At 32.7% G+C, this 18041-nt stretch overlaps 1 protein-coding gene across 1 annotated transcript; it reads left to right on the plus strand.

Annotated features, from left to right (window-relative positions):
- Positions 1–204: 204 nt before the first annotated feature.
- Positions 205–3424, plus strand: LOC140180938 (uncharacterized). Its single transcript, XM_072222737.1, has 3 exons — positions 205–1075; positions 1156–1303; positions 3214–3424. The coding sequence occupies exon 1, from the start codon at positions 563–565 to the stop codon at positions 1004–1006; it is 444 nt and encodes a 147-aa protein (XP_072078838.1). The 5' UTR covers positions 205–562; the 3' UTR covers positions 1007–1075; positions 1156–1303; positions 3214–3424.
- Positions 3425–18041: the final 14617 nt, after the last annotated feature.

Consider the following 18041-nt stretch of genomic DNA (forward strand, 5'->3'; position numbering starts at 1 on the left):
TTAATTAATATTATGAATTAAAAAAAATTAATTTATTTATCTATAATTTTAAATTAAAATATTTAATTACAAATAATTTATAATTTAAAAAATAAAATAATATTCTTAAAATTAATTATATTTATTAAATTAAGTTTTAAATAAAAACTCTAGTCAAATCCTAAATTCCTAATTCTAAATCCTAATTCCTAATTCACTAACCCTAACTTCTTTCTACCCAATCCCCACACACACACATATACCCTCCCACCACCTGTTCACTCTGCAATAGGCCACGCTTAGCTTTCTTCACCTCCACACCACTTCCCCTTTCTTCCAAAATGCTAACACACAGCAACAAAAATCAAAATAAAGAAAGAAATCAGAAAGGAAAAGAAATGAAACAGAGGGGCCTTGAGGGGGAAACGGAGAACAGAGGGAGAGAGTGACGGAATAGAGGAAGAAGAGAGGAAGGAGAATCGCTGCGCTGTGCCGCTCCCTACGCCGGTTGCCGCCACTGCCGCCAGAGCCAGAGGAGAGAAACAAAGATCGAGAAAGAAGGCCGCGATCGAGGAGAAGAGGAATGGGCGTGGTCTCGCGCCGTCGCCGCCGCGCCTTGCCTCCGTCGTCGTTGGAGCTTCAACCACCGCTGTTCGCCATTCCAAACTGCTGTTGCTGCCGCTATCATGATCGTTACCATCACAGAGAAGATGAGAAGAGAGAGAGAGGGATAGAACACATGCAGAGAGAGAGAAGGCGTCGCGGGGTGGTTTCCGTCGCCGTTCTGCCGCCGCTGCTCTCGCCGCCATCGCCGTCGGTTGAGATCGCCGCCGCTGGCGGTGTACCGGCGTCGTACCCTTGCTGCCGAGTGTTACTGCTGCTGTCACTTGGGCACATGGCTACTGCTGTTGGGTTCACTGCAGAAAGGAGTCCGAGCAGAGAGAGGAAGAAGGTGGCCATGGAGTCCTCCGCTGCTGCCGCTACTATCAACGTTACTGGAGTTTACAATTGCTGCCGTCATTGGTGATGAACCGGATTGTGTCCTCCCTGTTGGATGACTGAATTGGAGACGTTGTTGCTATTACCTTTCGTTTTGGTAAGCTTATGAAGAATTGCTCTGGTTCTGCCCTGTATCACCTAACTCCGCAACTGTTTCTGATTCATTTAGTTTTTCAGAGTCATTGTTGTCATTGTTCGGCGTTGCTGCCCTTGTCTAGAGCTATTGAATGTTTCTGCTGCGAGAATATTACTAAAATCGCTGCTGCTGCCACGAATTGGGGATAAAGGGAATTCCTGCATTAAATCCTGCTATTGCGACATCGAGGTAGAGGGTTTTATTTTGAAATTAACTGTTATAAAATTATGAATGCCACGGAAGTCTAGTGAACATTTGCAAATAATTTATGATTGCTTGCAATGACTGAATGAAGAGTTTGAATTGAGGCTGTGCTTGATATTGGTTTTCTGGTTTTGATGGAGTTGTTGAAATTCTGATTTTGTGTGATTATGATGAATTGGTTGAGTTGTGGCTGTGAAAGGTGATTAAATTAGTATTACTTGTTAAATTGAAAGATGATGAGTTAGATATTGAAGAAATTGTTGCATTGATAATTGTTGAATGGAGTTGGATTTGAGTTTGGTTTGGGAAGTGAGGAATCTGAGGGAGCCCGCATGGGTGGTAAAGTCCAATGTTAAAAGGAGATGTTGTCCAAGTTTTTGTAAAAAGCATACGAAAAAGTGTTTTTGTTTTGAAAACCTGATTTAGTTATATATTTACATTAAGAAGGAACTTTATATTAAAAATCTGATTTACAGGCTTATTTTTAGACACGATTTTATATTGGAAAACATTTGGTTTACATATTTACTCATTAAGAAGAGGGCTTTGTATTGAAAATTTGTTTTATTGGTAATGGATTGAGAACTGGAAAAGATTTTTACATCGGAACTGGTTAGATTTAAGATTTATAAGTGTTTTGGATATTGGACTTGATTTGTTGATTTGTTGGAAGTGATTTTCTGAGAATTGAAAATGATTTGGTTGGGACCCTTGAAGAGTGGCAAAACCCGAATTTTAGAGGAAATGCTGCAGAAATTTTTATAAAACTTTGAGGCTTTGCTTAAAGCGTTAATCAAAAGAGGATTTGATTTAAAACTCATTTTATTTGGCTTTCAATTTATCAGGAAAAGAGTTATGCTTTAAGTTTATTCTATTGAGAAAAGTTTCTTGTTTAAGTAATAACTTGAGTCCAATTTATTAAGGAAAGGAATTTTTATTAAACGTTAAAGAAGTTTGGCTGCCTAGAAACTAATGCTTTGAGGTATGATAAGTGAAGGAATATGTGGTGATGCGGAGGTGTGAATAATAATAAGGTGATGCGGAGGTATGTATAATTAAGCGGTGATGTAGAGGTATGAGTATGTAATTGGTGATGTGGAGGAATAATGAAAAGTGGAATAAATAACTGAAGTAGATTATGATTTATGAAAATGAAATGTGAATGGGCCTTTGTGCCAAAGTGCTAATGCGGAAGCGCCCGCCTAACTAATAGCCTGAGATTGCTAATGCGGGAATGTCCGTCTAACTGATAGCATATTATATGTTGAATGGGCCTTTGTGCTAAATTGCTAATGCGAAAGGGTCCGCCTATCTGATAGCCTGAGATTGCTAATGCGTGAATGTTCGCCTAACTGATAGCACTGTTTTTTACTGTGATGCACATTATTATGATGAGGCCTAATTGACACGGGTAACCGTGATGTCAAGGTGTCTAATTGACACAGTAAAGAAATCATATTCGGAGTTCGCTTCGAGTAACGTCGGGTTGCAGGTAGACAACCGACGCATGAGCCCATGGCCTGCTTAGGACAGACATGCATCATATTGATTGCACATTTGCATTTGGTCTTGTTTTGCTTGTTATATTTTCTCTGTGATTGTGCTGCTTGACTTGTTTGTCTTATTGCAATTTGTTTGTGTGTTGATCTGTTTCTTGTGCTATTAGTTGGTGTATTGAAGTTACTGAGAATTGGAATTTGTTTTTAGTTCAAAAAGTTAAAGAAGGTAATTCAGTATATGAAGTAAGAACAAAAAGTATTTCCAAAGGTTTAAAAAGAAATAGTTTTATTAAGTAAAGTCAATTATTTACATGTTAATCATTACTTTTACAACATTCTCATTCCCTACTGAGAACTAGTGGTTTGTTGTCACCCCAAAATCTTTCACTCTTTCAGTGACACAGGTTCGGAGATTCAGTTTGAAGTTACGGGCGATTATGAGTTTTACTTAAGTTAAGTCTATGTGTTGAGTTGCTTTCATAGAATTCCTTCGCCCTTATTACTTTAAGTTTTTATTTTATACAGAGGGATAGGAGTTGTAACTGAGTCTTATTTGAAATCTTTTGTATAATATTTATCATTATTAATAATTATGTGATTATTATTACTTGTGTTCGTTGATGAATGATTTTGATTAATGAGAAACTATATTTTCCGGCATTTTCTTAAAAAATTGAAACACGGTATCGAACTAAAGGCTCAATATTAAATAGTAAATAAGGAAAACAAGTCAGTAACGCTTGCTTTTGGTACGATCATGACGTGCTGAAAGTTAGGGTGTTACAAAAAATCAAACAAAGAAAGAAAAAAAATATATAATGTTGCAAAATCAATAGAAAGAAGAGGAGAAAAAAAATGCAGCAACAACAATAGTAGTAGAAAAACAACGATAAAAATGAAACATGCGAAGAAAAAAGGAAGAGAAACGCAAAAAAAAAAGGCGAAGAAGAAAAAGGAAGAGGAGGAGAAAGGAGAACGTGAAGAAGGAGTGTCTTCCATAATGGTGAGTGAGAGCACGTTTTGAAAACGGTTGAGTGATGCGCGTGTTAGCACGCTACAGTGGATTTTATTGTCTTCCAAAAAGACTTGTATGGTAGTATAATTTTTTCAAGTTTTATTGAACTTGGTTAATAAAAAGATGGTAGTATAATTTTTTCAAGTTTTATTGAACTTGGTTAATAAAAAGATTTAAACGTGTAGCATTTGAGCAACTGTCTTACACCTTCTTGCTCTCGTACGTGGACCACACAATGACATGCTTCATCTAAATATCTCTCATCTTCATCGCCACCATTCAATTTCTTATACTGTTTCATATCAACGCTCAAAACACTTAGAACTTCACTCTTCCAGTAAAAATAGTCAAGTTTTATTGTTTAATTTGGTTGAATTTGGTTAATAAAAAGATTTAAACTTGTAGCATTTGAGCAACTGTCTTACACCTTTTTGCTATCGTACGTGAACCACATAATGACATGCTTCAGCTAAATATCTCTCATCTTCATTGCCACCATTTAATTTCTCATACTGTTTCATCTCAACGCTCAAAACACTTAGAATTTCACTCTTCCAGTAAAATAGTCTGGTATACGTGAGATTTTTCCTAACTTATATATGGATAGATTTTTTATATTACCATACATTACTATAAAGAAATTAAAAGGGTTTTTGTCAAATTCTAGAAAGTTGAATAACATTATTTAGTGTCGTCATTTTTGAATTATTAATTTTGCATAATTTTTAAAATAATAATTTTACTATTATAAAAAAATTTAGCTAACATATTTTTAAGATGCATGATAAAATTATTAATAATAAAATATTTTATTTTTTTAATAAATATAAAAAAATATATAAAAATTTAAATTTTGTATATTTTTAATAAAAGTTTTTAAATTTATAACTTTACCATGTGTTCTTAACACATAAGAATAAGATAATAAAATTTTTATAAAAATATTTGATTAGATATAAGGACAAAATTATTTTACAACCAACAACACATAGAAATTAACCCTATACAAAAAAGGGACAAGAAAGTTGTCCTTAAACTATGTAGAGAGAAGGGATTTAAAAGAAAAGAAATAAGAGAGAAAAAAAAGGCAGGAAGATTGATATTTCAAACCATTTTCTTCCCAATTTGAGAACAAAATTTTTTAAGATGGGGCTTCCAACTTACTTATTTTTGTCGCATGTTGAGTGAGCTTCGAGGATTAAATAATCTCACTCACATTCGGCAACAAATCTATCAAAAGAGCTTCTCTGCTATTCTATATTGACAAGAAAAGATCCTAAATCTCTCACTCTCTCTCTCCCTATATATATATATAAACTGGTAACTACCCTGAATTCTTAAAAGGGTTTACTTTGAATTTTGGGTCCCCCTCGTCAAGTACAGTGACTAATCCATTGCTGGTTTGTAGACATCTGGACGAGCATCTTATCCGGGAGTTTTAAAACTTGCTATGCTACGAGCAAGACTCGAATTCTCGACACTTAGTTGCTGCCGCAAAAGTCACTTTGTGCTTCATCATTTTGCACATGAATTGTGATCTTTTCTTCTCTTGGAGGCTGACATGGGCATGCCATGGCTATGAATTTTGGGATCTCATCCCCTGGCATTAGCACTGGCAAACTCTCTGCATACTTCTGCTTCACCATCTACTTACAATAATAAGGGGAAAAAAACCATTAATCAATATTGAATTTTACCACTATAATTAACCAAACAAAAATGCCAAAATCACTTTAATTTAGCGAAATTTGGAATCTGTTTAGGACAAATTTATTCATGCCATCCCATGATGTCACATTATTTTCAATTTTTTCATGGTTTATTTTTTTGAACAAATATCTTTAGAACACAATTTATGTCAAAAAAATCAACAAATTTTTCAAATTTTAACCAAGTCCTTTTAGCAAAACTATTTGATAAATGAAAAGTTTGCATTGTGTAAAAAAAAAAAAAAAACTCAACCTCATCACCTTAAAGAAATTCTCACAATAATTCTGGGTAATTATTCAACATTACAATTACTTCAGAAATTAATATTAATATATAATTAAGTAAATAAGATAACTTACCGGAACAGGAAAATCAAGTTTGTATTGATAGTAAGCTGAATCTGCTTGTTGTTGTGTGTGTGCCTGATGATGAGAATTGATACCCCCAGAAGAAGATTGAAACAAAGATTGAAACTTCTTCCAATGTAAGCAGCAACAAAAGAATCCACAAACAAAAATTAAACAAGCAAATAGAAATCCCAAACCAAGAGGAAAACCAATTGATACCCTATTCAATGCACTGTCCTGAAGCTCCATTCAATTCAATTATTGTTTGTGAGTGAGGGAATGAATGAATGAAGGAATTGGTGGTTGTGAATTGTGATCATAGGAACTGAACAACATTTATTTATAAATACAAATATGAGGTACCTTTTTTATGGCATGATTATTAGGTAGCCATGATATGATGGTGGGGTTTTGTACTTTGTTAAGTGTGACTGGACTTTGATTGTGACATGTTTATTTATTGAGCTTCAAGTTATTGTTGGAGTGGGTGAATGCTTCTTTCTTTATTTCTCTTCATCACTATCATTATGACACTTAAAAGTAAAAACAGTTCTATATATACTTTGGAGCAAAGTGCAATGGACTCCACAAAGGACCTTAATTGAATTTGTCTCTTCACTCACTTCAAAAAAAAATTTAGATATCATAATCTTACAATAAAATTTTTTGGACAGTTGTTAATTACAGTTTTTTTAAGAAAAATAAATTTAAATTTCGGTTTCTTGGGACAACAATAATTTTGTTGTCTTTTGTTTTGGCAGATGTAGAATTTTCTTTTGAACCATATATAACATATATTATTGTTCTTGAAGTCATTTTCTTAAAGGAAATATTAAATGATTAATAAACAAAGGCAAATGTTAACAACAATGCTACATGGCCAATAAATATTATTATTTTTTGTTAGTATTTCACTAATAATAATTTATATTTATATTTATAGAAATTTTGCAAAAAAACATATAATTTACACTTTATATTTACTAGGATTTTTACACATGAATTAATACAATTTGTATACATATTTTTCAGAATTTGTACATATAAATTAATAAAATTTATTTGTAAAGAATAATTTAATGTTTGTGCTAGTTAAATAATAACAAAAAATATTAAAAATTATTGATCTCCAAAAATTTCTCAAATCTTAAAACATTTACCGTATAAATTGATAACGCTAAGTTCAAATTTAAGTTTTTTTTTTTTTAACGGTATCTTTTCACCAAACTAAGAGTTAATAGGCTGCAAATTTAAGTTCTATAAAGAAAATGCTTTAACTTCCACGTTAAACAAATAAGTAAATTCAATGTAGTACTTAAGCCATATAGCTAACATAAACTGTGTTTTGCATGTACACAGCTTTTGAAGCTTGAAAAAGATAATGCTGGTTTATAAAGAGAGATCTAGTATCTTAACAAATTTCCAACCTAGAAACCATTCTTTGTTGATTTATTATTATGAGAAATTTTTTGGTACTTATAATTTTTTGTCTAAATTATCTAAACATATAGATAAAAAATAGTAGAATCTATCTTTTTATTTTTGAATTTTATGCCTAAAATTTAGGCACAACAGAAAATATTTTATTATTACCGTGCGAGTTCAATTAAAAGATCAACTATTTTCAGTTAATAATATCAGTCAATACTTTCTAATTCTAAATTCTAAATTTTAATCTTAAATCTTAAATTCTCTAAAAATAAACATAAAAAATATTTTATGATAAAAGAAAAACTAGTTAATATTTATTATTAAAAGTTGTTCCTTATATTTTTTATTATATATATTGCCATAAGCACAGTTATCAATTCAAGAGATAATTGCAACTGTAAGTCTTAAAATACTCTTTTCTATCAAAATAACTCATTAGACAAGAAAATCACGTACAACGTAACATCAATTAAGGGAAAAAAAATCGAAAATAAAGTATATATAAAATTAAAGCACTAAAAATGAAAATAAAGAAGCATACTAGAGAAGAAAATGACCAACCAGCATATATAGTAAGCTTTATTATATTTTCCACCCTTTTTTCCCCTTCACTTTTATGTGAGGCCAACAGTTTCATAATGTGAGTATAGTTGATTTAGTGTTGGTCAAGTATCTTAATGTAATGGACAAACATACCTTAATGTTGAAGGCACTACATACAATACATGCTGGGACCTACGAGAGAGTATCAAATTAAAGATGGATAAATCGTTTTCAGGAGACTTAGGTTTGTCTCTTAAATGGGCTACTCATAGTCAAAGATAAATGGAAATCCCACTCACTAAAGAAATTAAAAACCAAAAAAGTTTAAACGAATTGTAGTAGTAATGTATCTGTTATTTTATTTGTTTAATATCAAACATATTGCATTGTCCTTATGACTTTTTTTATTTATTTTTGTTTTATATTTAAATCGATACTTGCCATGTCGTAAAAGAGTTTATTGAAACTTAATGGTAAGAATAAGGTGACATAGTAATATGATATTTTACTCTTATTAGGTACATTAGTTAATAATTAATCATGCCATTTTATTATTATTTCATCCAACTATATATAATTATCGTCAAAATTTAGATAAGAAAACGATCTTTTAGATATATAAGCACCAAATTTCATCATAATATATAAAATGATCACTTGAATTTTGGTTTATAACTTACCATATATTGTTTCGTTATTGAAAGTTCTTTGAGCTAGTTTCTTTTATCAAAAGATTTTGAAGATGATGAGTTGTCGGAGTGTAGTTATTTGTTGAAATTGCAGCCCATAACTAACTTTTATGACACTTGAATGAGCCACCAATCAAAATTTAAAGGGTTTTGTTAAGTAGACAATGACTTTTGTAAACAATATGAATAATGAATTCTAAAATTGATCTAATAAAATAAAAAAATACTCTACCTCTAAATTACTTCCTAAACCCTAACATTAGGATAAACATCCGCACACCTAGTAAATTGAACATCTAGTCATTATTAACTGTGCATGAGTAAATCGAATCCAAAGAAATAATCATCCAATTAAAAATAATCAACACAATCATCTATATATCTATTGAATTGAACATCTGACATATCCATTGTTTATATTATTTAGTATTCTCATTGTGTACTAATACTTTTTCAAATTTAAATTAATAAGACTAGTTTGTCAATAAAAATATACAGAAATGCTCAATAATGTTTAAGAAGAATAGCTATGCTGTACGAATTACTCCAATTTTTGAAATAGGAAAGCTTTTGATTTTTTATTCAGCAGAAATTGTGAACTAAAATAATAACAATAATAATAAGAAAACCAACAAAGAAAAGTTGTGGACTGAATAATATATGGTAATCAGAAAAGCATACATTGGTGGTTTGTCATTTATGTTACTTTTCCTTTTTTCCATTAAATTAAAAGAGCGAATGAACTCGAGGTGCTGCTGTATAAGATGCATTATTTGGCCTCTTTAAATTAAATATTTGTCAAATGAAAAGACCATTGTGTTTTGAACGGTATAGGTATGTTCTCAGCTATAGGTTCATATTACTTTGAACTAATTAATTGGTCGCAAGGAAAGAAACAAATTCAATTTTTTTTTTTTTTCTGTTTGGCTTAATTTGGTAGGGTATTCTTACACGGTTTATATTATAAGAGTAGATAAATTTATAATTTTAATTATTTTGCTCTAAAATATCATTCTTATTTATCTATTATTCAATTATATAGAATTATTACATATCATATATATTATTTGTATAAAATTGTGACCACAATAGACAACATCAAAAGTTTGACTGTTAGTTCATTTCTACATATATTTAAGAATTATATATATGTTATGTTTTCTAAATATTTTATTAAAAAAACCAAATGATGTTGGATTTAAAAGTTCAGAATCTATCCATAAATAATGAAATTACATATAGTATAAAAATATAGATATAGAAGTATAAATTTTGTCATGTGTTACAGCATTTATGGGTGAATCTAATTTCCCATATTGGAAGGAGCAAATTTTCATATAGCACAATTAATAATGTTTGAAAAGAAGAATTTGTTTGCCTATAAAAGCATGAACGAGGCAATAGAATTTGACATATACAATTACAAATATTTTCTTTTTCTCTCTCTTTACAGTAATAAAAACAAATGCAATTCTCTCTCTCTTTACTTTTAATATTTCTTTCTATCTTTATATATATATATATATACACATTACAACATATAATATTCTTTCTCTTTCGTACTATTCTCTTATATACTTTAATATTATTAAATATATTAATTATATCTATTGTATTGATATAGTAATTCCAGTGAATATTACTACTTGAGTTATCTAATTATATTTTCATATTTTATATTTGTTACTTTTTCCTTATTTATTTAGTTATTTTACAACACGTTATCAGCACGAGACTCTGATCAAAATTTTAGGAAGACTCAGGTAACAAATTTTCATTATGTCGAAGCTTTTTCATCTTGAATTCAATGCTCTTGATATATCTGGAAACAATTATTTATCATGGATATTAGATGCTGAAATCCATCTTGATTCAATGGATCTTGGAGATACCATTAAGGCTGAAAATAATGCATCCCAGAAGGATAAAGCCAAGGCCATGATTTTCCTTCATCGTCATCTTGACGTATGATTGAAAAATGAATATTCCACATTAAAAGATCCTGCAGATCTGTTGAAAGATTTTGAAAAAAGGTACAATCATGTGATACTTCCTCAAGCCCGATATGTTAGAGAAAACTTTCTCAACCTTTCATGCCTCGAATGTGCTCCTGCAGCAGCAGTATCAAGAAAAAGGATTTAAAAAATATTCTGAGTTAATTTCTTGTCTTCTTGTTGCTGAACGCAACAATAAGTTGCTCTTGAAAAATCATGAAGCGCGCCCAGCTGGCACCGCCCCATTTCCTGAAGTAAATGCGACAAATCATTACCCCAGAAGAAGTAAATGGCAAGGTTTCAATAACAAGAAAAATTATGGAAGAAAAAAGAATTATATTCAAAAGAGAGGATCTCACCAGAAGTGGGATAAAGAAAGAAATATCGGGCAGAATAAATCAACAGAGGATAAGTGTTTCCGTTGTGGTGGAAAGGGCCATTGGTCACGTACCTGTCGTACCCCAAGGCACCTTGTCGATCTTTACCAGACATCTTTGAAAAAGGACGACAAGGGAAAAGAATCGAATTTCGTTTCAAATGATGCTGAAAATCCCACCACTCATTATGATGTATCTAATTTCTTTGAGGATTTTGAAGGAAATATTGGCCATTTGATCAATGACGGAATAGTTTAATATGTGTGTTTGTTAAGTATTCATGTGAATAATTTTTACTGTGCATGTACTTTTACTCATTTTATTATTATCATTATTTGTTTTTTTGAAGAAAAATGGCAAGGACATATTCTGAAGATATTTGCCTTGCGGATAGTGCAAGTTCGCACACTATTCTTAAAAGTACTATATATTTTACCCATCTTGTGCCAAAAGAAGAATATGTTAATACTATTATTGGCTCGGTCAATGTGATAGAAGGCTCCGGAAGAGCTATAATTTTGTTTCCTGGAGGAACAAAATTTATAATAAATAATGCACTATTGTCTACCAAGTCTCGAAGAAACTTGTTGAGCTTTAAAGATATTCGCCGAAATGGATATCATATTGAAACAATGAATGAGGGAAATCATGATTATTTATGTATCACAGCTCATGATTTAAATAAAAGGTTATATTAGAAAAGTTACCCTCACTTTCATCTGGGTTGTATTATACCAAGATTAGTGCAATTGAATCACATGCCATTGTAAACCAGAAGTTTACTAGCCCAAATGAATTCATAACTTGGCATGATAGATTGGGTCATCCGGGAACAACCATGATGAGGAGAATTATTGAAAACTCCCATGGACATTCACTAAAGAACCAGAAGATTCTTAAAACTAGTGAATTTTGTTGTGCTGCATGTTCTCAGGGAAAGTTGATTTTAAGGCCATCACCAGTAAAGATTAGATTTGAGTCTCCTGAATTCCTAGAAAGGATTCAAGGTGATATATGTGGACCTATTCATCCACCATGTAGATCTTTTAAATATTTTATGGTCCTGATAGACGCATCTTTGAGATGGTCACATGTGTGCTTATTATCTTCTCGCAACCTGGCGTTTGCGAGATTACTGGCTCAAATTATTCGATTAAAAGCACAATTTCCAGAAAATCCAATCAAAGCAATTCGTCTTGATAATGCTGGTGAATTTACTTTCCAAGCTTTTGATGCTTATTGTATGGCTAATGGAATAAGTGTTGAACATCCAGTAGCTTATGTTCACACACAAAATGGGTTAGCAGAATCACTTATTAAGCACCTCCAATTAATTGCTAGACCCTTAATTATGAGAACAAATCTCCCAACATCGGTTTGGGGGCATGCTATTTTACATGCCGCAGCACTTATTCGTTTGAGGCCAACAAGTTACCATCAGTTCTCTCCTATGCAATTAGCTTTTGGCCAGCAGGCAAATGTCTCTCATTTAAGAATATTTGGGTGTGCGATATATGTTCCCATTGCACCACCTAATCGCACCAAAATGGGACCCAAAGAAAATTGAGGATATATGTTGGATATGATTCTCCCTCTATAGTGAGGTATCTTGAGATACAAACTGGTGATGTATTTAAAGCCCGATTTGCGGATTGTCATTTTGATGAATCAAAATTTCCAACATTAGGGGGAGAGAATAAGCTTCCTGAAAAGGAACTTAATTGGAATGCATCATCGTTGATGCATTTAGATCCTCGATCAGGGCAATGTGAACTAGAAGTTCAAAAGATTATACATTTGCAAAGAATAGCAAATGAATTGCCTGATGCATTTTCCGATACAAAGAGGATAACCAAGTCGTATATACCAGTGGAAAATGTCCCAATTCGAATTGATGTCCCAGTTGGACAAATTGCCACCGAAGCAAATACACGCCAGAAGCGTGGCAGGCCTGTCGATTCCAAAGACAAAAATCCTCGAAAGAGAAAAGAGATAAATACGATTCCTGTTGAAAAAGACATAGTAAAGACACCTGCAGTTGTCCAAAATTCTGATATAGTGTTAACGCCAGAAGATGTTCAGGTACCTGAAAATTGTGAAAATGATGAGATCTCAATAAATTATATCTTTACAGGAGAGAAATGGGACCGAAATAAAAAAATTGTCAATGAAATATTTGCATATAATATGGCATTAAATATCATGCATGAAAGTAAGGATCTTGAGCCAAGATCAGTCGAAGAATGTCGACAAAGGAATGATTGGCCAAAATGGAAAGAAGCCATGAAGGCTGAATTAGAGTCACTTGCAAAACGTGAAGTCTTTGAACCTGTAGTCTGATGAGCGGATATTTTATACGCTTTTTGGGGATAATTTCATATAGTTTTGAGTATGTTTTAGTTAGTTTTTAGTCTATTTCTAGTAGTTTTTAGGAAAAATTCATATTTCTGGACTTTACTATGAGTTGTGTGTTTTTCTGTAATTTCAGGTATTTTTCTGGCTGAAATTGAAGGAGCTGAGCAAAAATCTGATTCAGGCTGAAAAAGGACTGCTGATGCTGTTGGATTCTGACCTCCCTGCACTCAAAGTGAATTTTCTGGAGCTACAGAACTCAGAATGGCGTGCTTCTAATTGCGTTGGAAAGTAGACATCCAGGGCTTTCCAGCAATATATAATAGTCCATACTTTGCACAATAATAGACGACGTAAACTGGCGTTCAACGCCAGTCCTTTGCCCAATTCTGGCGTCCAGCGCCAGAAAAGGATCAAAAACTGGAGTTGAACGCCCAAACTGGCACAAAAACTGGCGTTCAACTCCACAAATGGCCTCTGCACGTGGATTGCTCAAAGTCTCAGCCCAGCACACACCAAGTGGGCCCCTGCACACCAAGTGGGCCCCAGAAGTAGATCTCTGCATCATCCATCATAGTCCACTCATATTTTGTAACCCTAGGCTACTAGTTTAGTATTTAAACAACTTTTAGAGACCTATTTTGGATCTCATGACATTCTCAAATCTAAACTTTGTATTCTCTGACGGCATGAGTCTCTAAACCCCATTGTTGGGGGTAAGGAGCTCTGCTGTGTCTCAATGAATTAATGCAAGTATTTCTGTTTTCCATTCAAACACGCTTGTTCCTATCTAAGATGTTCATTCGCGCTTAACTGTGATGAAGGTGATGATCCGTGACATTCATCACCTTCCTCAAACCATGAACGTGTGCCTGACAACCACCTCCGTTCTATATCCGATTGAATGAGTATCTCTTAGATTCCTTAATCAGAATCTCCGTGGTATAAGCTAGAACTGATGGCGGCATTCATGAGAATCCGGAAAGTCTAAACCTTGTCTGTGGTATTCCGAGTAGGATTCAGTGATTGAATGACTGTGACGAGCTTCAAACTCCTGAAGGCTGGGCGTTAGTGACAGACGCAAAAGGATAGTAAATCCTATTCCAACCGGATCGAGAACCAACCGGTGATTAGCCGTGCTGTGACAGAGCGCGTGAGCGTAGTTTTCACTGGAAGGATGGAAGGTAGCCATTGACAACGGTGATCCACCAACACACAGCTTGCCATAGGAGGACGTGCGTGCGTGAATCAGAAGACAGAGGAAAGCAGAGATTCAGAGGACAAAGCATCTCCAAAACTCCAACATATTCTCCATTACTGCACAACAAGTAACTTTTAATTTATGCTCTTCTGGTTATTCACAATTCAACTGATAAATATAATTGAATTCCTGACTAAGATTTACAAGATAACCATAGATTGCTTCAAACCAACAATCTCTGTGGGATTCGACCCTTACTCACGTAAGGTATTACTTGGACGACCCAGTGCACTTGCTGGTTAGTGGTACGCGTTGTGAAAAGTGTGATTCACAATTCGTGCACCATAGTCCGTACACCAGAAGATGTAAAACCTGTTGGATACCGATGTGTATTTGTGAGAAAACGAAATGAGAAAAATGAAGTTGTGCGCTACAAAGCCCAACTTGTGGCACAAGGTTTTTCACAAAGGCCCGGTATAGATTATGAAGAAACGTATTCTCCTGTAGTGGATGCGATAACATTGCGTTATTTGGTCAGTTTATCTGCATATCATAAACTGCATATGCATTTAATGGATGTGGTAACAGCCTATTTATACGGCTCATTAGATCGAGATATCTATATGAAAGTCCCTGAAGGACTAAAAATATCTAAACCATCCAATGAATATTCGCAAGGTTATACTCAGTCAAATTACAAAGATCTTTATATGGTCTAAAGCAATCTGGACGAATGTGGTATAATCGTCTTACTGAGTATCTGGCCAAAAATGGTTTCATGAATGATGATATATGCCCGTGTGTTTTCATAAAAAAAAAACTGCATCTGGATTCATTGTAATTGCTGTGTACGTTGATGATTTAAATATCATTGGGACTCCTGAAGAGATTTCAACAATTATAAAAACTCTAAAAGAAGAGTTTGAGATGAAAGATCTTGGAAAGACTAAATTTTGTCTCGGCCTGCAGATCGAGCATATAAAAGACGGGATCTTCATTCATCAAACAACATACACAGAAAAGATCTTGAAAAGATTTTATATGGATAAGTCACATCCATTAAGTACCCCAATAATCGTAAGATCTTTGGATGTGAAAAAGGATCAATTCCGCCCTAAAGAAGAAAATGAAGATATCCTTGGTCCTGAAGTATCATATCTCAGTGCCATTGGAGCGCTAATGTATCTTGCTAATAATACACGACCTGACATATCATTCGCAGTGAATTTACTAGCAAGGCATAGTTCCTCTCCAACCAGAAGACATTGGAGTGGAATCAAGCAAATTTTTCGATATCTTCATGGAACAGTTGATATGGGATTATTTTATCCCTATAGATCCAAGTCACAACTAGTTGGCTATGCGGATGCTGGATACTTGTCTGATCCACACAAAGGGAGATCTCAAACAGGATATCTGTTCACATATGGTGGTACATCTATATCATGGAGGTCCACGAAATAGACGATAGCAGCAACCTCCTCGAATCATGCTGAAATACTGGCGATTCATGAAACTAGTCGCAAGTGTTTTTGGTTGAGGAGTCTGATTTAATATATTCTGTCATCATGTGGACTGATTGATCATAAGATAGCTCCAACTGTCCTGTTTGAAGATAATGCAGCATGCATTGCTCAACTTAAAGGCGGATACATCAAAGGCGATAGAACAAAGCATGTTTCTCCCAAATTCTTTTTCACTCATGATCTTCAAAATCAGGGGACAATTGATGTCCAACAGATTCGATCAAGTGACAATCTGGCAGATTTATTCACAAAGTCACTCCCAAAATTCTCCTTTGAAAGATTGGTACATGAGATTGGGATGTGCCGATTTCGAGACATTAAATAATGTTGGCAAGAGGGGGAGACTGTACTCTTTTTCCCTTGGTCAGGTTTTTTTTCCTATTGGATTTTTCTTGACAAGATTTTTAATGAGGCAGTCCCTATCACAAAGGATATTGTACTCTTTTTCCTTCACTAAAGTTTTTTTCCATTGGGTTTTTCTTTAGTAAGGTTTTAATGAGGCATATTCCTAAATGAGCATCCAAGGGGGAGTGTTATAGCATGGAAGGATAAGGATGAATGCTCATTTATGGGTGAATCTAATTTCCCATGCTGGAAGGAGCAAATTCTCATATAGCACAATTAATAATGTTTGAAAAGAAGAATTTGTTTGCCTATAAAAGCATGAACGAGGCAATAGAATTTGACACACACAATTACAAATATTTCTCTTTTCTCTCTCGTTACAGTAATAAAAACAAATGCAATTCTCTCTCTCTTTACTTTTAATACTTCTTTCTATCTTTATATATATACACACATTACAACATATAATATTCTTTCTCTTTCATACTATTCTCTAATATACTTTAATATTATTAAATATATTAATTATATCTACTATATTGATATAATAATTCCAATAAATATTACTACTTGAGTTATCTAATTATATTTTCATATTTTATATTTGTTATTTCTTCCTTATTTATTTAGTTATTTTACAACATCATGTGCATTTACTTATAATTGTAATTGGCTTTTAGTTAGGTTCATAATAGATATGTTTTTGAACACATTTGATAAATAAAAGAGTAATACTGATAAAGATAAAGTTTAAACTTAATCGTATCATTAAACAATTAAGTCAAATCTAAAGTTTAAATTTAAATAATAACAAAATTTTATTGATTTTTTATTATTATCTTTAAACTGGATGTTATCTTCTGAATAGAGAATATAGGTACTAAAGCTGTGATTTAGGCTATAATTATACATGTATTTAGTGTAAGGCAATGTAATTGATTATAATTAAATCAATTTTCATTTACACACTCAATTACTTTTCATTCTCTCTGTTTCGTAATCAATTTTAGAGGTTTTAAATACAATAATAAAGAAATAAAAGTGTTTATTACTAACAAATTTATTTTTTATGACAATTATTTTTATACATCTATGTTCTCTAAGAAATGTTCTACTAATATGTCTCAATTTGATTCCAATTTGATAACTCTATTGTCTATTTCTAAACTAATTTTTCATAATACTTTAAATACTGATCTTATTGATAATTCGTTTTTGCATTCATCAAATAATTCTGATTTATCTACTACTATCTCAGATTTATCATAATCTACTTTTGTCATATCTAATTTTGATTTACCTATTACAAATTATGATACATATGTCTCCATTAATACTATTCGAATTTCAGGCATTAAAATTCAATTTTATGTCATTCCATCTTTTTCAACTTCATCCTCTTTTGTCTCTATTAATATTCACTCTATACAAACCAGATCAAAATTTGGCATTGCTAAACCAAAAGCCTACTCTAGATTTGGTTATAACATATCTTGAAATGTGCCTTAAGCAGTGCAAAGTGTTTATTGGTTTAAGCAATGTAGAAAGAGTATAATATCCTTATTAATAACAAAACATGGCACTTAATCACCCATACCCCTAGTGCAATAATTATTGGATGCAAATAGGTTTTCTCTATTTAGAGATGGTTTGGAAACTCTATATATATATATATATATATATATATATATTAA

The sequence above is a fragment of the Arachis hypogaea genome, chromosome 17 (assembly GCF_003086295.3).
Source record: "Arachis hypogaea cultivar Tifrunner chromosome 17, arahy.Tifrunner.gnm2.J5K5, whole genome shotgun sequence".
NCBI lineage: Eukaryota > Viridiplantae > Streptophyta > Magnoliopsida > Fabales > Fabaceae > Arachis > Arachis hypogaea.

What these genes read in the sequence shown, in the direction of transcription:
- LOC140180938 (XM_072222737.1), top strand. Translation starts at nt 563, where the DNA reads ATGGGCGTGGTCTCGCGCCGTCGCCGCCGCGCCTTGCCTCCGTCGTCG.